Below are 23,796 nucleotides of genomic sequence, written 5' to 3'. Positions count from 1 at the left end.
TGAAAAATGTTGGCGTTTCCACTCACTACCACATATGGCGATGAGAGGAAGCCCAGTGGCCGGCAGTGGGAGAAGATGGAGCGAGATGGATTTTGGCCAACATTCTGCTAATTTTCTCATCGTTGAAACATTTGATCTCCATACACTTTCCTGTTTACAAAACCTGTAACAAACAGAGTGGACTGTGCTTTGTAGACTTTACCCTTTGCCAAAGTTTCAAAAAATGGCATTGTTTAGGAGTGCAAGGGCAAATTCAGTTATTGCACACACGCAGTTCAGAGTAGGCGGTCCCTAATGGAAATATGCAAATAAATACTAGAACATGCCAATAGGATCTCACTAGCTCATGCTTGGCTCTGCCCACCTCCTTGCTTGTTCTGCCCACTATGATTCATTCGGAAACGACAGGCTCTGGTACATCTTGGGTTAGTTATAGAAACATTTGCTATGGGTGTGCAGCTTGTGTGCCACCTAGTGTAGATGAGCAGAAGTACAGGACCACATTTGACCTAATTTTATAATCATGCTTTTCTGCATCTTGTAGAGAAGGGACTTAAGCACATACAAAAACAAGACAAGATCACTATGATGACAACTGGCAGTTTTAAGATGTTTATTTAAAAAATAAAATAGAAAAAAATATACCGGTACATAAAAAAATGTTCAAAACAAAAGCCAGGCTGTCACTCTGTGACCGCTGCTAGTTTGGCGACCATTTTAGGAGTTCCTCTTCAGATGACTTGGCCACGACAGAAGAGCCGCCACCTTTCACAAAACAGCAGCCGTTAAGTTTAAAATCCCCCCATTGTGATGCAATGGAGTGCATTACATTGCATCTATGTGTACATGTGTTTCTTGTTCTCAACGGTCTAAAGAGGCTTCCTCTCCTCCACATCTCTCCGATCAGTTCAGTTTTGTAAATTTCTTTCAGATCAGATAAAGGAAAGGAGGGGAGGAAGCTTGTGTAGACCATTGGGATGCACACAGAGTTGAATCCATACAGACTTCACACTGCATTTCAGTCTTAATAGAATCTGTAAAAATGGTGGACAACTTTGACAGGCTTGACAAATCTCCAACCAGAGATAAATAGTGTTTGAGCTCTTCTCTGACAGATGCTGGTTCTACTCTCTAAAAGCAGACATGGGTAAGTCTCAAATGGCACCCTATTTCCTACATAGCCCCGCTACCTTCCACAAGAGACTACAAAGATCTAATCAAAAGTAGTGCACTACATTCAGAACAGGATGCCATTTGGGACCGACGACCCTGTCAAAGGCGGTAAATTGGCCAGGTTGAGTTTTGATTGGTGGTTAAAAGTTGCTATAGTAACATTACAGAGAGTGACATTGGCGCCTAACACAGTCTCAGTAAGGGTAGAGGACTCTGTAGTGCACTAGGGAGGGTATGAAGTCGTCCACTACAGAGTGCAAGTCGCTCCCCATGTGCACTTTTATATTATTCAAGTGGTTGTCTCAAATGACACCCTAACCCCTATATAGGGCACTACTTTAGACCAGCACTAGGGAACAATAGCATGCACTATAGAGAACAGGGTGTCATTTAAAACAACCAGTCATGCTATTCTCTCAGACAAGCCAGACATACAGATACCCGACCACTTATACATACGCACATGCCCTTCCATAGACTTTCTGAACTAGAGACTTAAAACATCAGGACTTGCATACAAAGACAGAGTTTTGTAGTTCACTCGTAACTGGGCTGAGGCTGGCTAACCACCATTTAGCCTAGCCCACCAATCACAGGCCTATTCGTTCTAACTTGAGTTTACAGTAACATCACTCCGATCCAACAAGCAGTGGTTGTCATTGGAAACAGAAATACTGGGGCACACAAAATAACCCACTTGCATAGTAATACCACCGTATGGTCAGTGTGTAGCTACCGAGCTGAGCCTCCACCACACACAGTGTATGCCTGCAGAGACGACACACACACACACACTGAAGTAAGCACAAAGAAAAGGCATTGCAAACAACTAGCGGAAGTACCTGGCAATCAAATATACACAAGATTCCAGAATGGAATCAAAATTATTCCCTTTCCTCCACTGTTCCGGACGACCCCAGAACTTTCTCCCCCGCTAAGAAAGACCCTTTAGAGCACCTAGTCTTTTAGGGCACGTCTAAAATGGTACCCCATCCCCTATGTAGTTCACTACTTGTCATAGGGGATAGGGTGCCATTTCACACCACTCACCAATCTTCAAGTTCAGGTCAGTTTGGCTGTTCCTTTATCGAACTCCACCCCTCATACTTACTAGACCATGCACATCTTTAAAAAATGACAGACAGACAGACATACATACATACATACATACATACCTACATACATACACCAACAGAAACGCACTTGGGGCATACAATATGTACTTGGCCTTGTGCTAAACTCCTGCAATGGGAAAGTTTTCAGCCCTAGACTACACTAGGACTGAGTAGCAAAAATGGCACAAACGTTGGGTGACTAAGTCATCCTATGACTGATACATGCGCACACACTCACATTGACTCACTCAGTCAAGCACCAAATAAAGATAAGGATTTTTAAAACTACAGCTATGGTATTGGGCGTGAGTAAGAGCTCCATCTAGTGTGACAATGTGAGATTACAGACTTTTTAACCTGTCAAACAATAGAGGTTGCATTGCAGTAGTCTGAAGTGACTCAGCTGCTTCTGATTCTTCCTTTCCACACATTATAAAACACCCATGGGGGGGGGTTGACTATACTTTGACACCAACAGCTCACCAATTGACACACACTCTTGACACAGACACACACTCCGTCACACACTCTCCAGACCGGAGGCCATCTGGGGAAAGGTTCTGTAAACTCTTTGCAAAATTTTCAAAAAAACTACTACAATAAAACTACAATCTTAAAAACAGAAACACCAAAATGCCTTTACATACACGCATAATAACATTAAATAAAGATTGATAAGATAAAAAAATATATAGAACACGTTATTGCACAAATGAGAAACCGTCCGTTGTGTGAACACTGAAAAAGATACAGCTTGGCTGCAGGGTTCAAGGACAAAGGTTGTCGCCTTCACAACACAACCCAGTCAAAAAAACAAAAATAAACTCAATTTACCACAAGACACTGGGCTTTCACTACTCCCACCTGGCAAAGATGTCACTATCCTCAGTCTCCTCGAACGTATGTGAAAAAGGGCAAAGCGCAAAAAAATTATATTAATGTGAACAATAAACATTACCAAAAGAAAACAAACGTGGATCCCAAACAGGAAGTGAAAGACTGGAGAGCTGCGGAAAAGTTTTGGGGTCTCAGTGCACGTTGGGCTGGGCTGGGCTGCGTTCTGTTCGCTAGCCACACTGCTCGTTCCCGTAGCGTTGGCCGTTGGTTCATTGCGCAGTAAAAAACATGCAGAGATTGGGAGAGGATGAGCGATGGAGAAAGAGTTTTCCCAGAGCTACACTTCTTTCCCTCCTCAGGGCCAAACTTCAGCAGCCCAAAATGTTGAATGAATCCCAATGCTGGTCTGGTGCCTCTGCCTGCCTGTCCTCCAAGATGAACAGCAGGGAGCACTGTCTCATCAAGCTGTCCTCCCTATCAGTCAGAATGAGAGAGGGATGAAGGGAGGAGGAGAGGATGAGGAGGATGTTTTATCCTTTATCTGCTCAGGCTGACTGGTAGGCTGTCCCTCTTCCGGCGGCGCCAGGTATGGCGGTACTGCGTGTGTGAGTGCGTGTGTGTGAGAGGGTGGGCGTGGTTGGCCAGGCCGGGACTATGGATCACAGCTGGATTGTGGGAGCCTTTCATGTGAAACTTAGGACCATTCTGGAGAGAGAGAGCAAGAAAGAAGGGATGAAGCGTTAGAATTGAAAGCATTGAGTGTTTGAAACCTGAATCAACACACACACTAAAAGCAAAGTGCTCTACAAAAAGGAATCCTATACTCAGTTCAATCATGCAGATATACAATACAACAATGTAATCATGAAACCAAGAGGGACAGATTGAGAGAACAGAGAAAGAACGGGAGGAGAGAACGAGACGGAGGAGAGAAAGCAAGATGAGTTGGAAAACAAAACAGAGAGCAGAAAGGAGAAAGTGAGAGGTAAGGAGAGTCTTAAAGGAGCGAGAAAGACAGAAGAGAGGTTGTCCCTGTCTAGTGTGCAGCCGTGTTTGCGGCCAGCACCTACCTGGTGTGTGTGGCTGGCGGGGTGGGGGCTGGACAGAGGCTGGGGTTTGGAGGGGGCAGGGTGGTGGGTAGGGGGGGTCATGTGGAAGAAGGGGGCGAGGGGATGCCCGTCTATACCCACCTGTCTGCCAGGTAACGAGTGCATCGTCAGGCCACTGGGCAAAGACAAACACGCCTGGAAAGAAGGGGGGAGAGACATTTTAAGCTATCAGACGTCCAATCACAAACTGTGTTAGATCACCATTTCACAATCCCTATTACTGGGATGTGAGTAATAAAAACAGAAGGGATAGACTATATTTCATAGAAAATATATACAGTGGTGTGAAAAATTGTTTGCCCCCTTCCTGATTTGTTATTTGTTTGCATGTTTGTCACACTTAAATGTTTCAGATCAAACACATTTTTATATTAGTCAAAGATAACACAAGTAAACACAAAATGCAGTTTTGAAATGAAGGTTGTTATTATTAAGGGAAAACAAAATCCAAACCTACATGGCCCTGTGTGAAAAAGTGTTTGCCCCCCCTGTTATAACACAACTCAACTGTGGTTTATCACACCTGAGTTCAATTCCTCTAGCCACACCCAGGCCTGATTACTGCCACACCTGTTCTCAATCAAGGAATCACTTAAATAGGACCTGCCTGACAAAGTGAAGTAGACCAAAAGATCCTCAAAAGCTAGACATCATGCCGAGATCCAAAGAAATTCAGGAACAAATGAGAAAGAAAGTAATTGAGATCCATCAGTCTGGAAAAGGTTATAAAGCCCTTTCTAAAGCTTTGGGACTCCAGCGAACCACAGTGAGAGCCATTATCCACAAATGGTTGAAAACATGGAACAGTGGTGAACCTTCCCAGGAGTGGCCGTCCGACCAAAATTACCCCAAGAGCGCAGCGACAACTCATCCAAGAGGTCACAAAAAGACCCCACAACAACATCCAAAGAGCTGCAGGCCTCACTTGCCTCAGTTAAGGTCAGTGTTCATGACTCCACCATAAGAAAGAGACTGGGCAAAAATGGCCTGCATGGCAGAGTTCCAAGACGAAAACCACTGCTGAGCAAAAAGAACATTAAGGCTCGTCTCATTTTTGCCAGAAAACATCTTGATGATCCCCAAGACCTTTGGGAAAATACTCTGTGGACTGACGAGACAAAAGTTGAACTTTTTGGAAGGTGTGTGTCCCATTACATCTGGCGTAAAAGTAACACCGCATTTCAGAAAAAGAACCAACAGTTAAATATGGTGGTGGTAGTGTGATGGTCTGGGCCTGTATTGCTGCTTCAGGACCTGGAAGACTTTCTGTGATAAATGGAACCATGAATTCTGCTGTCTACCAAAAAATCCTGAAGGAGAATGTCCGGCCATCTGTTCGTGACCTCAAGCTGAAGCGAACTTGGGTTCTGCAGCAGGACAATGATCCAAAACACACCAGCAAGTCCACCTCTGAATGGCTGAAGAAAAACAAAATGAAGACTTTGGAGTGGCCTAGTCAAAGTCCTGAATCCTATTGAGATGCTGTGGCATGACCTTAAAAAGGCAGTTCATGCTCAAACCCTCCAATGTGGCTGAATTACAACAATTCTGCAAAGATGAGTGGGCCAAAATTCCTCCACAGCGCTGTAAAAGACTCATTGGAAGTTATCGCAAACGCTTGATTGCAGTTGTTGCTGCTAAGGGTGGCCCAACCAGTTATCAGGTTGTAGGGGGCAATCACTTTTTCACACAGGGCCATGTGGGTTTGGATTTTGTTTTCCCTTAATAATAACAACCTTCATTTCAAAACTGCATTTTGTGTTTACTTGTGTCATCTTTGACTAATATTTAAATGTGTTTGATCTGAAACATTTAAGTGTGACAAACATGCAAACAAATAAGAAATCAGGAAGGGGGCAAACACTTTCACACCACTGTATATCTCTATCGACAAATCTTAATGATAAAATGGTGCTGGAAATTCAGGAATGCTGTTCTTTTGGGGGGGGGGGGTTTATGTAAATGGTAGACTCAGCGGTATGATGCTGGCACAAGCAGCACCGCAGACATTAAGAAGCAAGACTTTGTGGATGTGAACGGATGCGCTTCACCCTGCTACAACGTGGTAGCTACGGGACCAAAACAGCAGAGAAGTTTAGCCTCGTGCTTCAACGCTCTTAGTTGTTGCACAAACTGGCCAGATATCATTTGTACTTCATGCATCGCTGAGTCTACTTCTAATCTCCCACTTCCAGAAAATCACGCTAAACTCTCCCTTCTCTGACAACACAAAGGTCAGTAGATGCTAGGTTATGTACCTGTGAGCCAGGGGACATGATGAGGTGCTGCTGGTTGATGCTAGGCTTGCCCATTGCCAGGCCCAGGGGTAGAGTCATACCCAGAGCCTGGAGGGTGTAGGGGGGCAGCGCCGGAGGAGGGCCAGGGCACGGCGTCGAATCAGAGTCCTGGAACACACAGCAGAGAGGAGGTGTTAAAACATGACCAGCTGTCAATTCATTAATACAATTGCATTTATAGAGTTAATCATAAAGACTGCAGTGTGTGTGTCTGTGCCCTTACGTTGTCTGACCCGGACAGCGAGGAGACCGAGGAGGCTGAGGAGTGTTGGTGAGGACTGGACAGGGACATGGGAGAGTCTGCACTGTGAGGGGAGACTGAGTCCCTCTGTTCCTCCACGCCTACACCCAACACACACCCTGCTGGGTCCTGATCCAGGACGGAACCTACAGAGAAACACAGGTTATTATACACAGCAACACACACTTCCCAAACTGCCATACAAGACAACAAAGATTACCCTTTCACACACAGGTCAATATACACACATACAGAACCGGCCATACAAGACAGTCAAGACATATTTTACGCAGAGGTTACGCACAGGTTATTTCGTACACACACTGCTCTTACCCCGGCTCTCCATGCGGGCGAGGTGCCTTCCCCCCCACTTAGTCATGATCCACTCCCTGTAGTCAATCACTTTCTGGGTCACCTTGATTATCCTCCCCAAAGTGCTGCAGGGATAGTGAGGAACAGGAACGGGAAGGATTTAAATGTTGCACAGCAGTGGATTAGTTTCACTTTCCATCACAACCACCATATTTATTTGACCATCTTTACTTTGATAACTTTTGTACTTATTCATGTACAAACATTTCTAGGCCGGATGGATACAGAAGACTTTCTGAAAAATGGGGGGAACCAACCTGTCAATGTCCTTGTTGGGGTAGGAGCGTGCTAGCGGTGACACAGCGTGACCAAGGACGATGTAAGCGTAGTCAAACACCTGCTTGACTTGCATGGCTCCGTACGAACTCCTGCCAACATCGTTACCTGGAACACACACGGTTAGAACACCTGAATCGGCCCATACAAACTATGGCCAACACCATTACCAATGGAAAACACACACAGTTGCTCAAACACCCAGTCCCGCACACCGCCAGATGTACGCACATACACACCTGGCATCAGTGGGTCCTCTATACAGAGCATGGAGGGTCTGTAGCCATTGGTCATAACCTTCGTCATGTCCTCCTTGACCATGTAGGCCCCTCCGTTCTTGACGCGGATGCCAGTCTTCAGGTAGTTAAAATGGCGGCCGTACAGCTCAAAGAACTCAATCAGCAGGATGCCAAGGTTGATGTTGGGGCTACTGGCATCAATCCTTGGGTGGAGCTGGATGGATGGATAGAGAATAGGCAGACATGTTAGGACAACACAAGTGCCATAACTGTACACTGTCATACTAGATTACAAAGTGTGTGTGCGTACCTGGAGGAAGCTGATGACCATCAGGACGAGGCTGTAGGAGCTGATTCCTCCAGTGAACACCTCGTTGAGATCTCTCTGGAGCAGAAACTGCTTCAGCACAAAGATCAGGTAAGGCAGCACGGGAAACCTCTGGGGGGGGGGGGAAGAGATATTTTAAAAATGGTACGGAGAGAAACGAATCCCTGCTCAATTTACACAGTCTGAGGAGCAGAGCACTGGTTAAAAATTGAAATTATTCAAAATTAGATGAGGAAAAAGTTTCCATTTAATGAAAATATGTAACTTAGTATGAGGATCACTACTTGAAATACAATTCGCCTCATTTTCACCGGTTCTCATTTTCTATCATATGCTGATTTTGGGACTACAGTTGTCAATGGGACAAAGAATCATAAGTTATGCTTCTGGTGACTATTACAGAAGCATGTTGGGTTATGTCATTGAATTCAGGACGTCAGAGACATTCCTTTACGGACAGCATATTATAGGCCTATCACCAAATCTCCATCTAACCCCTAGGGCATAGGAACTACTGCAGATCTAATAGGATTGGCTAGAGAAGTAAAAGCAAGGTTCATTTGAGTGGGAAAACCCTGGCCTGTAGAAAGCCTACATTACGGCACATGAGACCACACTGACCCAATGTGCAGGTGTACATTCTCTATTCTCACCCAATATGAAACATTCCATCTCAAATCCAAAATGCTGGAGTATAGAGTCAAATTTAAAATATATACAGTACCCTCAGAAAGAATTCACACCCCTTGACTTATTCCATATTTTGTTGTTTTACTGCCTGAAATTAAATGATGAAATTTAGATTTTGTGTCACTGGCCTACACACCACCCCATAATGTCAAAGTGGAAATCTTTTTTTTTTATAGATTAAAATAATAATAATAATATTCAAAATGAAAAGCTGAAATGTGTTAAGTCAATAAGTATTCAAGCCCTTTGTTATGGCAAGCCTAAATAAGTTCAGGAGTAAAAATGTGCTTAAGTCACAATAGGGTGCATGGACTCACTTCGAGTCCAATAATAGTGTTGCACATGATTTTTGAATGACTACCTCATCTCTGTACCCCACACATACAATTATCTAAGCTCCCTCAGTAGAGCATTGAATTTCAAACACAGATTCAACCACAAAGACGAGGGAGGTTTTCCAATGCCTCGCAAAGAAGGGCACCTATTAGCAGATGGGTAAAAAAAAAAAAGCAGACATTGAATATCCCTTTGAGCATGGTGAAATTATTAATCACACTTTGGATGGTGTATCAATACACCCAGTCACTACAAAGATACAGGCGTCCTTCCTAACTCAGTTGCCGGAGAGGAAGGAAACCGCTTAGGGATTTCACCATGAGGCCAATGGTGACTTTAAAACAGTTAGAGTTTAATGGCTGTGATAGGAGATAGTTGAGGATGGATTAACAACATTGTAGTTACTCCACAATACTAACCCTAATTGACAGAGTGAAAAGGAAGCCTGTACAGAATAACAAATATTCCAAAACATGCATCCTGTTTGCAATAAGGCACTAAAGTAAAACTGCAAAAAATGTGGCTAAGAAATGTCCTTTATGTCCTGAATACAAGCGTTATGTTTGGGGCAAATCCAACACATCACATCACTGAGTACCACTCTTCATATTTTGAAGCATGGTGGTGGCTGCATCATGTTATGAGTATGCTTCTCATTTCCAAGGATTAGAGAGTTTATTATAAAAAATAAACAAAATGGTGCTAAGCAAATCCTAGAGGAAAACCTGTTTCAGTCTGCTTTCCACCAGACACTGGGAGATTAATTCACCTTTCAGCAGAACAATAACCTAAAACACAGTGAAGAGGCGACTCCGGGATGCTGACCTTCTAGGCAGAGTTGCAAAGAAAAAGCAATTTCTCAGACTGCCCATCTTAATATTTTATTTTTATTGGCTAGTCTGAGATATGGCTTTTTCTTTGCAACTCTGCCTAGAAGGTCAGCATCCTTGAGTCGCATCTTCAATGTTGACGTTGAGACTTGTGTTTTGCGGGTACTATTTAATGAAGCTGCCAGTTGAGGACATTTGAGGCGTCTGTTTCTCAAACTAGACACTAATGTATTTGTCCTCTTGCTCAGTTGTGCACCGGTGCCACCCACTCCTCTTTCTATTCTGGTTAGAGCGAGTTTACGCTGTTCTGTGAAGGGAGTTGTACACAGCGTACGAGATCTTCAGTTTCTTGGCAATTTCTCGCATGGAATAGCCTTCATTTCTAGGAACAAGAACAGACTGACGAGTTTCAGAAGAAAGTTGTTTGTTTCTGGCCCTTTTGAGCCTGTAATCGAACCCACAATTGGAGATGCTCCAGATACTCAACTAGTCTCAAGAAGGCCCGTTTTATTGCTTCTTTAGAATCAGCACAACAGTTTTCAGCTGTGTTAACATAATTGCAAAAGGGTTTCCTAATGATCAATTAGCCTTTTTAAATGATAAACTTGGATTAGAAAACACAACGTGCCATTGGAACACAGGACTGATGGTTGCTGATAATGGGCCTCTGTACGCCTATGTAGATATAAAATTAAAATTAATATTCTCAGCCGTTTCCAGCTACAATAGCCATTTACAACATTAACAATGTCTACACTGTATTTCTGATCAATTTGATGTTATTTTAATGGCCAAAAAAATTGCTTTTCTTTCGAAAACAAGGACATGATGTGACCCCAAACTTTTGAACGGTAGTGTATCTGTATTTCATTTTCAATAAATTTGCAAAAATGTCTAAACATGTTTTCACTGTTTTTTTGGGGTATTGTCAATTTAATACATTTTAGATTTAGGCTGTAACACAGCAAAATGTGGAATAAGTCAAGGGGTATGAATACTTTTTAAAGACACTGTATGGTGTGGACTGTAGTTGTGAAGAGGTAAGGTAGTGCTTCTGTTGCTACAGTGATAGTAAATGCATTCCACATTGACAGTAGTTCAGTATTTCAGTAGCCTGAAGTTTAACACAAAAGAAAGTCCAATATGGGAGCGACAGTGGGATAAGCCTATTTCGATTCCTTTTATAAGCCAGTTTGCGTACCCTGCACCTGGGAACAATTGTTGCACTGATCCTTCTAGCCATTCAGGTCTCCCATTTAAAAAATAGTATTTTGACCTAATGCGACAACTTGGGAAAATAAAGTTCAAATAAAAACTACAAATGCTAGTGTTCTCACCTTGGTGTAGTCCTTGATGAAGAGAGCAGCTTTGACTCCTGTCTCCACGTTGAAGCTGATGTCCACTTTGACGTCCGTCTCCTGGTCAGTCAGCTTGATGATTGGCACCTGGGAGAGAGAATAGAGAAACAATTAACTTTTCATAAAATAAATAAAACGTTTATTTCACATCCATTTCACTTTTGTCTCCGCTCAATTCTCAGATCTAATCCTTAGTACACACTTGTCGAACATTAAACTAAGTCTCATCTACTTGTTTATCCTGTTAAATTCTGATGCCCTTTGGTGTCATTTTCTAAGCGACACACATTGTAACCTACCCTAATTAGATATAGTTTTGAAATCAAAATGTAAGTCCTACAAACACATGCTTAGTACTGTTAGAAGGGTAAGTGCCGTGGGATTCTGATACAGGTGTACAGCAACAACGTGACTATTACAGAGCCGGCTCCACAAGGGGGCAAAAAGGGCTTAGCCCCCTTCAGTTCAAACTTGTGCCCCCTCAGCTTTAGTTTAATGTCCCTATATAAAAATTGCTAAAACGTTTAAATGATGATTGAGTGACAGGTTGCCGCAAAATCTGTATTTCTGCTGCACTGCGTCAGTCCAATGGACAGAGTGCGCCGCAGTGTGTGAAGGGGGATATGGAAAGCACCTGGGGCGGTTCGGTAAGACTCCTTTGGTGGTAGGCTAAGTGAATAACACGACACGCCTCTGCCTGTAATATTTAATTTATAAGGGCGGGGTCAAGTTTACCGTTGAAGCTGCTTTACACAACTCTGCTTCACGCCCCACCACTACAGAGTTGAGTTAGTTTCTTAGCTAGCTGTAAAAAGTGCTAGTGTTATTAGCAGTACAGAGGAGAACAGACTGAGTGTAAAAGACTGTTCTTGGATGCTGTTATTGGTGAAATGTCAGAACGATTCAGCGAACACAACAGCCAACTGGTGGAGGCCCTGTGTGCCCTTGACCTGGAGAGCCATGCCTTTCTAGATGTGAAAAAGGTGATGTGGGCCTATAGGCCTATTTATTTGGCAAGACAGCTGTGCATGGCTGCATCTAACTGTAGTAGGATGTTTTGGTTATTTGGATCTCCATTCGCCTTTTATTTACTGCGTTTGTTTACTGTTAATGTAACTAGCCTAAATATAGATTGTGTCATGCCTTTATCGATCTGATATTTTGTTTACTAGGCCTACTTGATACTACCGTTTTGTTCACATTCATAATAGTGAAGATATCAAAACTATGAAATAACACATATGGAATCATGTAGTAACCAAAAAAGTGTTAAACAAATCAAAATATGTGTTATTCTTCAAAGTAGCCACCCTTTGCCTTGATGACAGCTTTGCACACTTGGCATTCTCTCAACCAGCTTCATGAGGTAGTCACCTGGAATGCATTTAAATTACAGGTGTGCTTTCTTAAAAGTGAATTTGTGGAATTTCTTTCCTTCTTAATGCGTTTGCGCCAATCAGTTGTGTTGTGACAAGGTAGGGGTGGTATACAGAAGATAGCCCTATTAGGTAAAAGAACAAGATCATATTATGGCAAGAACAGCTCAAATAAGCAAAGAGAAACAACAGTCCATCATTACTTTAAGACATGAAGGTCAGTCAATATGGAACACTTCAAGAAATTTGAACGTTTCTTCAAGTGCAGTTGCAAAAACCATCAAGCACTATGATGAAACTGGCTCTCATGAGGACCACGACAGGAATGGAAGACCTAGAGTTACCTCTGCTGCAGAGGATAAGTTCATTAGAGTTACCAGCCTCAGAAATTGCAGCCCAAATAAATGCTTCAGAGTTCAAGTAAACAGACATCTTAACATCAACTGTTCAGAGGGGACTGTGTGAATCAGGCCTTCATGGTCGAATTGCTGCAAAGAAACCACTACTAAAGGACACCAATAAGAAGAAGAGACTTGCTTGGGCCATGAAACACGAGCAATGGACATTAGACCGGTGGAAATCTGTCCTTTGGTCTGATGAGTCCAAAAGTAAGGTTTTTGGTTCTAACCGCTGTGTCTTTGTGAGACGCAGAATAGGTGAACGGATGATCTCCGCATGTGTGATTCCCACCGTGAAACATGGAGGAGGAGGTGTGATGGTGCTTTGCTGGTGACTGTCTGATTTATTTAGAATTCAAGGCACACTTAACCAGCATGGCTACCACAGCATTCTGCACCACCTGGTTTGCGCTTAGTGGGACTATCATTTGTTTTTCAACAGGACAATGATCCAACACACCTCCAGGCTGTTTAAGGGCTATTTGACCAAGAAGGAGAGTGATGGAGTGCTGCATCAGATGACCTGGTCTCCACAATCACCCAACCTCAACCCAAATGAGTTGGTTTGGGATGAGTTGGACCGCAGAGTGAAGGAAAAGCAGCCAACAAGTGCTCAGCATACGTGGGAACTCCTTCAAGACTGTTGGAAAAGCATTCCAGGTGAAGCTGGTTGAGAGAATGCCAAGAGTGTGCAAAGCTGTCATCAAGGCAAAGGGTGGCTATTTGATGAATCTCAAATATAAAATATATTTTGATTTGTTTAACACTTTTTTGGTTAGTACATGATTCCATATGTGTTATTTTATTGTTTTGATGGCTTCACTATTATTCTACAATGTAGAAAATAGTACAAATATAGACAAACCCTTGAATGAGTAGGTGTGTCCAAACTTTTGACTGGTACTGTACATAAAGCTGAAGTCGTAACCTTTTCACTGATCAGATCTCATGTCTGATTTCCAGTTCGTCCACTAGAAGATCACATGATGTGACTTGAGAACGCGAAAACCAGATGCGTCTGGTTTGGGTAGTACCTCACTGTGCGAAAATGCCTGAACGGATTTTCAAGCCTGACATCTTAAAATGACTCTAGTGATCGGGACTTTCTAGTTATCAGACAGGCGAGGAAACTTCAAACTTATTTTCCCATTGGAAACGAGTGATATTGATCAACGGCGAATATGGAGGATACAGTCAAGGTAATGTCATATTAAATGTGGATGGTAAAGAAATGCATTATGAGGACCACCAGGGTGTACCCTTTCCAGGCATACAACATTTTTGCACTTTTTGTGACTTCACCTAAATTACACACTATGAATATGACCATAGCACATGACTTATGGCCTGTAGGGTGGGCAGTAGCGGGGGCATTCATATGACATTGTCAGCAGTGAGATTTGAGATCGATTTCCAAAACGACAAGTGCTGTAGCTTTCGAATGGTAAGTCACTTTTTATTTTCTGAACGAAATTGACTGAGTGGGTACACGGCCCAAAACAACCACTCAGAGTTTAAGAGGTTATTAGTTCGGACAGCATTGGAGCTATCCCAACAGATCGTGTGAGCATACTTAAAAAACACAGCACCAACTCACCGTAGCTTTGTCCAGCACTTTGATGGAGAAAGGTTCTGCCACGTTGTGTTTCCGGAGGGCCTGTTCCAACTGCTGCAATGGCGGGCGTTCCCACTTCCCAAACACCACCAGGTCTATGTCACTATGGCAACAGAGAAAGATGGTGTTAGGCCAACTGGTGGCCAAGCACCTGGAGCACATTCTGAGAACAAGACTCAACACATTACACAACAAGGCTGCTCTCTTACCTTGTGGGTAGGTAGAGTCCAGTGCTGAAGCTGCCAAATATCTGCACCTGGAGAGAGAGAAAAAACCTATATTGTACAAATATTTGTAGACAAATGGCTAAAATGTCTGATGTGCTGGTTCAATGCCCAGCTCTGGTCTGTGTGTGTGTGTCCTCACGTCGGCAGTAGGCCACAGCTCCTTGATGACCGTCTCGATCCTGTTGACCACCTCCTTCCTCATAGCAGCCTCCTCCAGTCTGGGAGACATGAAGTTGTAGAAGTCCACCACCTCCTCATGGAGACTGGGGAGGGAGAGGAGAACAGGGAGAGGAGAGGGTTAACAACATGCACACAGTTGCTCAACCGATACTAAACCAGTCAAATAATAGGTTGATTTACATTTTCTGTTTCATGAATTCAAAGGTCATCATGTCACCATGTAGCTAGGTCTTTTTGGGGAAAATGTAAGACCATCATGGAAGCAGAGATTTTTTTATACAAGTCCTATGTTGATATTATTATTATTATTATTATTAATAAATAAAAAAAATGGGACTTCTATAGGGCTTTTCTAGAACCCAAAGTCACTTGATACAGGCTTTCAAATAAGCTCAACATCCCTTACAACATCAACATCCCAGACATCCCATAGAACTATATGTGTGGTATTAGTGTAGAAGCCATCTAGGAAAAATGTTATATATACCACCATAAGTCATCCACATCCCCTGGGAAGGAACAACAGTAGTACTGGTCAGCAAAATTATTTATTCACTAGGAATAGGCCTAAACGCTATGCTATGATTTCAGAATGAAACACTGCGCAGAGAGACCGTCACTATCACTTACTAGGACCCTGGAGAGAATATAGAGTATAGAATCTACTAGAATAGAGAATATACTAGAATAGAGAAGAGAATATATTACAGTAGAGAATAGAATATACTACACTGAACAAAAATATAAACGCAACATGTAAAGTGTTGGTCCCATGTTCCATGAACTGAAATAAAAAGCTCCCAGAAATGTTGCATATACACAAAAAGCTTATTTCTCTAAAATGTTGTGCACAAATTTGTTTACATCCCTGTTAGTGAGCATTTCTCCTTTGCCAAGATAATCATCCACCTGACAGGTGTGGCATATCAAGAAGCTGAATAAACAGCATGATCATTACACAGGTGCACCTTGTGCTGGGGACGATAAAAGGCCACTAAAATGTGCAGTTTTGTCACATATCACAATGCCACAGATGTCTCCAGTTTTGAGGGAGCGTGCAAATGGCATGCAGACTGCAGGAATGTCCACCAACTATTTCCAGAGAATGTAATGTTCATTTCTCTACCATAAGCCATCTCTAACATCATTTTAGAGAATTTGGCAGTACGCCCAACCGGCCTCACAACCGCAGACCGCGTGTAACCACGCCAGCCAGCCCAGGACCTCCACATCTGGCTTATTCACCTGCGGGATCATCGGAGACCAGCTACCCGGTCAGCTGAAGAAAGTGTGGGATTGCACAACCGAAGAATTTCTGCACAAACTGTCAGAAACCATCTCAGGGAAGCTCATCAGCGTGCTCATGACTGTAAGTCGCTTTGGATAAAAGCGTCTGCTAAATGGCATATTATTTATTATTATTTATCGTCCTCACCAAGGTCTTGACCTGACGTTACCGACTTCAGTGGGCAAATGCTCCCTTTTGATGGCCACTGGCACGCTGGAGAACTGTGCTCTTCACAGACGAATCCCGGTTTCAACTGTAGCGGGCAGATAGCATGTACAGTGTTGTGTGGGCCGAGCAGTTTGCTGATGTCAACATTGTGAACAGAGTGCCCCATGGTGGCGAGATAATCCATCCACCTGACAGGTGTGGCATATCATGAAGCTGATTAAACAGCATCATCATTACACAGGTGCACCTTGTGCTGGGGACAATAAAAAGGTCACTCTAAAATGTGCAGTTTTGTCACACAACACAATTCCACAGATGTCTCAAGTTGAGGGAGTGTGCAATTGGCATGCTGACCACAGGAATGTCCACCAGAGCTGTTGCCAGAGAATTGAATGTTAATTTCTCTACCATAAGCTGCCCCTGCAACGTCGTTTTCAGATAATTTGGCATTACGTCCAACCGGCCTCACAACCGCAGACCACGTGGATGGCGAAGTGTGGGCGAGCGTTTTGCTGATGTCAAGTTGTGAACAGAGTGCCCAATGGTAGCGGTGAGGTTATGGTATGGGCAGGCATAAAATACGGACAACGAACACAATTGCATTTTATCGATGGCAATTTGAATGCAGAGAGATACCGTGATGAGATCCTGAAGCCCATTGTCGTGCAATTCATCCGCCGCCATGACCTTTATTGTTTCAGCATGATAATCATGTTGCAAGCATCTGTACACAATTCCTGGAAGCTGAAAATGTCCCAGTTCTTTCATGGCCTGCATACTCACAAGAAGTGTTTGGGATGCTCTGGATTGACGCGTACGACCGCGTATTCCAGTTCCTGCCAATATCCAGTAACTTCGCACAGCAATTGAAGACGAGTGGGACAACATTCCACAGGCCACAATCAACAGCCTGATCATCTCTTTGTGAAGCAGATGTGTTGCGCTGCATGAGGCAAATGGTGGTCACACCAGATACTAACTGGTTTTCTGATCCACGTGCCCCACTTTTTTTTTTTTTAGGCATCTGTGACCAACAGAGTATATCTGTATTCCCAGTCATGTGAAATCCATAGATTAATTAGCGTTTCGCTACACCCGCAATAACATCTTCTAAATATGTTTATGTGACCAATAAATTTGATTAGGGCCTAATTTATTTATTTCAATTGACTGATTTCCTTATATGAACTGTAACTCAGTAAAATCTTTGAAATTGTTGCATGTTGCGTTTATATTTTTGTTCAGTGGAGAATAGAATATACTAGGAGAGAATAGAATATGCTAGAATAGAGAACAGATAGAATAGAATATACTAGAATATAATATACTTGAATAGAGAAGAGAATAGTTCTTATAATTGATTAGGGTTCTGTCCCATGGTTTTGGAACATTACTCAAATGTTGTTCTTCATTCAATAAAAGCACGACACATGGTCCTGTAAGAGCATGGCATTAGCAATGGCATGGTTGTGGGTTCAATTTCTGTACAGATCACATACCTATACTAAAATTGTATACACTGATGTTAATTGACATTTTTCACACCATAACGATCGCGTGCAGCCATAGACTGAATTTTAGCACAACCAGGTATTACAATCTGTACATTAGCCTACATTTGCACCCATGAAACAATGATGGCCCATTAAAAATGTTCAATGTTCTGCTCAAAACTGAAAAGCCTTCAGTTCAGGCAAAGATTATGGATATACTGACAAGATACAAGTCTCTCCGATCTAGCAATGGGAGTCGTTGTCCACAAAGCGGCATGGCGGGCTGTCCAGCTCCTTCCTATGCTTTCTTTGGATTGGTGGATACATCTGATTATTGTAATCCATTTTTGAATATTCTATGAGGGGTTTTGACATCAACCGTCTGTATTTCAAATGGAGAGATGCTATGCTTTTATCCTCATACCATAAATATGCAACTCCGATAAATAGTTTTTTCTCAAAGTTGCCGGGATGTCACGTGTCCAGTACACTCATAACAACTTAAGCATTACGAAACTTACATTAGATCAAATAAACCTCACGTAGCAAATAAGCCATTCATTTTTTGTTGACCAAATTAGATACTCCATACAAAAACTCCTGTCTTGGTGGGCGAAACAACGGAAAAACACCACATGCTGGAGGTATAGAGATTTTCAGCCGAATTGGCCCTCTCTTCCTCTCTGGTTCAGGGCACTGCATGCTCTTGCAATGCCACCAGTGTGCAAGGGCCCCACTAGAGGTCAATCACTGTACTCCTCAGTTCAATTCAAATGAAACCTATGGGTTTTACAACTGTCCATGGAGACTGGGGAGAATATAGCAGGCCTAACCATTTCAGCTGGTAAAACACAAAAATATACAATTGAAAAGGGGTGTCGTGTGTTTGTTCGGGTCCAATTCATTTTTACAACTCCTTCATTGTGAGCAAGGGGCAAATGTTGCTTTCCTGACCAACCAGGTCCAAATTCTTGCACAGAAAATTCCCAGATCTCTCTTTATGTAGTGTTGTGGTGTCTCTCTTGTCGTGATGTGTGTTTAGTCCTATATTTTTTATCCCAGCCCTGTCCCCACAGGAGGCAGTTTGCCTTTTGGTAGGACATCATTGTAAATAAGAATTTGTTCTTAACTGACTTGCCTAGTTAATAAAATAAATTAAAAAAGTTCATGCAACACATTGGGTGCTTCCTGTACTCATGGTTGCACCTCCATCACGTCATGCCATTGTTATGAACGTTCTCAAACCGCCCTAAACCGGTGGTTCCATAGTGCCAGGTGCCCTAATGTGGTGATAAACCCAGTCATACTGGATGGAGGCTAACTACTATTGCGTCTAGATTACACTATAGTGCCTGGAAATAAAATTACATTGCTAAAGTAGGAAAATATTTATTAGGAAACAACTTTGCCTGCATTATGTCGTCAAATTTACTTTAGACCGATCAATGTTCTCATCAGGTAGCAAAGTTCGTCAACAATAGCTAGCTAAAATCCGGTGGCCTCTCCTCAATTATAGCTAGCTAACGTTATTACTACATCTAAAGTCAATCTGGCGACATCAAAATTAAGACAGAAGGTTTCCCTACTAACTATTTGCCTCCTTGTATTTCCAAGCCACTGTCATGCACGTTTGATGAAATCTTCATCATTGACGATGCATTGAGTAGAATGCTCAATCGGGCATCAGTCCAAAACTAACATTCAAAACAATATTGTGACGAAACATGCAACCCGTGATCCTTTGGGATGCTTCTGTGCATACTAAAGGAAATAATAATTTGAGAGCTCTTGTATGCATGTTTTGGGCAATATAAACAGCTTTAAAATTAAAACATGATTTTGTATTTTCAGCTAATCTGAAGAAAGATAAGTTATTGATAGCCTTCTTACTCCTAATATAGTAGTTAGTTAGGCTCTTGTTGCAGCCTCTGATTTTATAGCAGTGGTCACCAACAGGTAAATATATAGCTAACGTTAGCTAGTCTAATCAACAATAATATCAAAGGAATCAGTTAGCAAACTAACCATACCAAAGCGTTAGTTAGCCGCTACTTGCTTAGCAAGCTAGCTAACTCACTGCTAATAAGTAAAAACTGGCTAGCCACTGCAGAGCGCGGTCCAATCTAGCTAGCTAAGTAGCCATCGAGCAAAAAATTAAGATTTGCATTACTATCGCCCGTGCAGCAAATCAAACAAACACCAAAATGACACGTTAACTGATTGACTTTATGAATGACAAGATTACATATTTTTACAATCATAAATAAAAGTGGCTAGTAGGAATAGGAAACCATGATAGCTAGCTTTCGCGGTTAACATTAGCAAGTTAGCCAAAGATTATAACTAACTCAAGATAGACCAGAGCCTGTTGTTTCCAACGGTCGCAAATTAATCAGTGGACAGAACAAGCAAGGTGGGCAGAGCCACGCACGAGCTATTGAGATTCCATTGGCGCGTTCCAGTATTTAATTGTATATTTCCGTTAGGGGACGCCTACTCTGTGAAACGCGTGTGTGTAATAACTCAATTCGCCCTTGCACTTCTAAACAACGCAATTTTTTGGAACTTTGGCAAAGGGTAAAGTCTACAAAACTCAATCCACTCTGTTAGGTACATATGACAGTTTATGAAACAAAACTGCATGGAGCTCAAATATTTAATCGATGAGAAATTTTGCTGATCAAATATTTAATTGACACATTTTGCAGAATGTTGGCAAAAATCCATCTCGCTCAATCTTCTCCCACTGCCGGCCAATGGGCTTCCTCTCATCCCCATATTTGGTAGTGAGTGGAAACGCCAACCGGATGTTTCACATTTATACATCCGGTGAAATATCTGGCTCATTGTTCTCTGTGCGTTGGCGTCAAACAATTCTACTGGGGGCAATGGCCCTATCAAAAATACTCACCCATCAACACCGGGGCTGTATTTCCTCGTCTTCCAAGGTGTCCCAGTCCCCGAACTAACATAGTTGCCATTAGTCCAGTTAGAAAGCAAGTAATTCATCCCATAGGTGCTCGCCTTGTTGTCACTTTTCCTTCGGCCTGGATGGTGAGTGTGGTTATTCAAGGGTGCAGGCGGGTGACGCTTCACACAATTATGTTGGAAATTGTACTGCGGGTGATCCTGATTATGCCTTTGGTGGTATTGGTTGACATTATTATGCATGCTTTCACTGAAGCTAAAGAACAGATTGGCACCTCCAGGGTTTTTATTAATATTTCCCGTTACATTTCCACCGCTATTCCTTCCCAAAGAGCAGTTCGAAGATGGACTATCCGTTCCAGATTCCACTGAAGACGAGATAGATCCCGTCTTTTGAGGCATTTCACTATCTCCCAAATCTGTCGTTACACTGGTACCGTTCGCGTTTGACGGGGTCAATATGTTCTGTACATTGCCGTTAGGTAACGTTGACCCGAAGGAGGAAAATGCAGTGCGGTGGTTAGTAGTGCCGTTTGAAATACAGTGATGGCTGCTGCTCAGGCTAGCGGTGGTGTTGCTGCAAATGCTATTGCTCGATGCCGCAACATTTTTATAAACGTCCAATGCTGGATAATTCACACACAGGTTGTGGTTCAGATTATGATGAAGCTGGCCGGAGGTTGCTCGTACCTGAGAAATCTCCCAGATTCGCATCCATAAAGCGTTCGCAGGTCCTTTCTGCTCGGGCTGATTCCAAGCCACCCTCGGATCCATTCAACAATTTTTTTCTGAACCCACTTCAAGCAAATAAATGTGGCCGTTAAAAATACACGACTGCCCGGACTAAATAAATGTGATAAACCGTGTTACAAAGACAGAGAAATGGTAACTCCAAACCAAATGAAGAGTTGTCCTTTTCAAACAGCTAGCAGAAGTCTACCGTGATTCAATATGGCGTATTCTCTTCAAACCGAAGCGCCGTGCGCATGTCTGTAGAATTTTAAACGATCGGCTTGAACACACCCCGGTCGTCCCTAGTTACCACAGCCACAAAGTTTAAACCTAACCTTAAATTAAGACCAAAAAGCTTATTTTAATTTATGATTTTTTACGATATAGCCAATTTTGCCTTTGTGTCTGTAAGTCGCTCTGGATAAGAGCGTCTGCTAAATGACTCAAATGTGAATGTAATGACACACACCTCGCTCTCAGCTGCCAAACAATTTGACTCATTACAAACAACCCAATGCTGTTCAAAGTAAATATTTGAATAATATTTGACCATGTTTATACAGCAAAATATGTATTATAAATAATTCAATAACAGCACCCAGTATCATAACAGGAGGAGACAGCTAAGATAAACTTAATTTGAAATAATCAGTCATCAACATGGTAATGAGAAATATTTGAATAACCCTGGCAAAATGTTGGACAGAGTTTGTGCATGATAGATTGGCAATTGAAAAAAATATACATTTAATTGATTACATTAAGAAACAGGTCTTGTTTCATTTGGCACATCTCTCTTATATCAGAATATATCAGAATATATTTTTCTTATGTCAAAATGACTTCCTGGTCCTTGTAGAGGTAAAAAAGAGAATGTATTACCACAAACTGGCTGACTTTTGAATGTCATTGATCCCCTCGATACTAGTCTCTCCCTGAATGACCCTGGTAAGGTCAGGAGTCCAACAACCCATTTTACTGCTTGCTAACAGCTCAGAGTTAAGTGTATGTGAGTAAAAATGCAATGCTGTCCTAAGACCACAAGGAATTCACAAGGTGAGCTCTTACCTCAGACAAATATGTTGCTTGGGGGAATGGGTGTAATAGCTTGAGTCTTGAGAGAACACTGTACACACACACACACACACACACAGAGAGAGGGAGTCCACAGTGCAGTTCAGCATTTCCAATTCAGTTACTCATTTTGTTTCCATTGATTGCATTCCTGACATTTTTGTTTTGTTTTTACATACTGGTAACCAGAGTCGTTCAAGGGAATTCGGGACATGGGTGACTAGTTAACGTTAGCTTGGCTCTCTCTGTGTTTCGTGCCGTGGGAGGAGGGGTTGGTTCGTTGGCAGAGAGCAATGGCTAGCTAGTATGCTAACTATTCTAGCTAACTAACTGGCTGAATAAGTTGACTAAGTACTCACTCAAACTGTAAAAACGAACCCAAAACTTTACACAACGTTAGACACGGACATGAATGATATGTTTGGCGTGTTAACACACTGGTGGTTTGTTGTAACCGAGTATTGGTGCTAAACTGTGTTATTGGAGGCTGGCATGCTAGTTGGCTATGACGTCATAGGATTCGGTGCCCTGGACGGTTTTCACGGAAGAATACTGTACCAAGTTAGCTAGCTGAATAAACTAAGTTAGTCTATTCCTAGAAAACATTGAACCGCTGTAGTTTACAACAATTATAATTTGTAAAGTGGAAGTTGGGAGAGTTATAGTTGAGTGTTTCAGTGAAACGTAAGTGAGGGAGGCCCCGCTCTCTCGCTTTCCCAGATGTTTAGTTAATTTCATTCCGATCTCCTTTGCATTATTGTAGCCTATTTCTGTAGCCTGTCAACTATGTGTCTGTCTATCCCTGTTCTCTCTGCACAGGCCATACAAACGCTTCACACCGCGTGGCTGCTGCCACTCTAATCTGGTGGTCCCTGCGCGCACGACCCACGTGGAGTTCCAGGTCTCCGGCAGCCTCTGGAACTGCCGTTCTGCAGCTAACAAGGCAGAGTTAATCTCAGCCTATGCTACCCTCTAGTCCCTCGACTTCTTGGCGCTGACGGAAACCTGGATTACCACAGAAAACACTGCTACTCCTACTGCTCTTTCCTCGTCTGACCATGTGTTCTCGCATACCCCGAGAGCATCTGGTCAGCGCAGCGGTGGCACAGGAATCCA

General features: G+C 42.6%; 1 protein-coding gene across 2 annotated transcripts; it reads right to left on the bottom strand.

Moving 5' to 3' along the window:
- Positions 1-599: 599 nt before the first annotated feature.
- On the bottom strand, positions 600-21,824 carry tent4a (terminal nucleotidyltransferase 4A). Of its 2 annotated transcripts, none has more exons than XM_041903409.2 (13): positions 20,858-21,824; positions 14,957-15,080; positions 14,800-14,846; positions 14,573-14,693; positions 11,181-11,288; positions 7,970-8,098; positions 7,660-7,873; positions 7,402-7,528; positions 7,106-7,209; positions 6,755-6,918; positions 6,493-6,639; positions 4,196-4,369; positions 600-3,830 (listed from the first exon to the last, which is right to left on the bottom strand). In XM_041903409.2, the coding sequence occupies exons 1-13, from the start codon at positions 21,646-21,648 to the stop codon at positions 3,663-3,665; spliced, it is 2,418 nt and encodes an 805-aa protein (XP_041759343.2). In that variant the 5' UTR covers positions 21,649-21,824; the 3' UTR covers positions 600-3,662. The 2 variants fall into 2 exon arrangements, with proteins under 2 accessions (XP_041759343.2, XP_041759342.1); XM_041903408.2 differs by having other exon boundaries at positions 4,316-4,369.
- Positions 21,825-23,796: the final 1,972 nt, after the last annotated feature.

Source organism: Coregonus clupeaformis, chromosome 17, assembly GCF_020615455.1.
Source record: "Coregonus clupeaformis isolate EN_2021a chromosome 17, ASM2061545v1, whole genome shotgun sequence".
NCBI classification, from domain to species: domain Eukaryota; kingdom Metazoa; phylum Chordata; class Actinopteri; order Salmoniformes; family Salmonidae; genus Coregonus; species Coregonus clupeaformis.
Note: the sequence above shows the minus strand (reverse complement) of the source record. Positions and strands in the feature narration are given on the sequence as shown.

Coding starts and splice junctions, on each gene's coding strand:
- tent4a (XM_041903409.2), bottom strand. CDS start 21,648: ATGGATCCGAGGGTGGCTTGGAATCAGCCCGAGCAGAAAGGACCTGCG. Junction 6,640..6,754: donor CGCTGTCCGGGTCAGACAAC/GTAAGGGCACAG, acceptor TGTGTGTTCCAG/GACTCTGATTCGACGCCGTG. Junction 4,370..6,492: donor TCATGTCCCCTGGCTCACAG/GTACATAACCTA, acceptor CCTTCTTTCCAG/GCGTGTTTGTCTTTGCCCAG.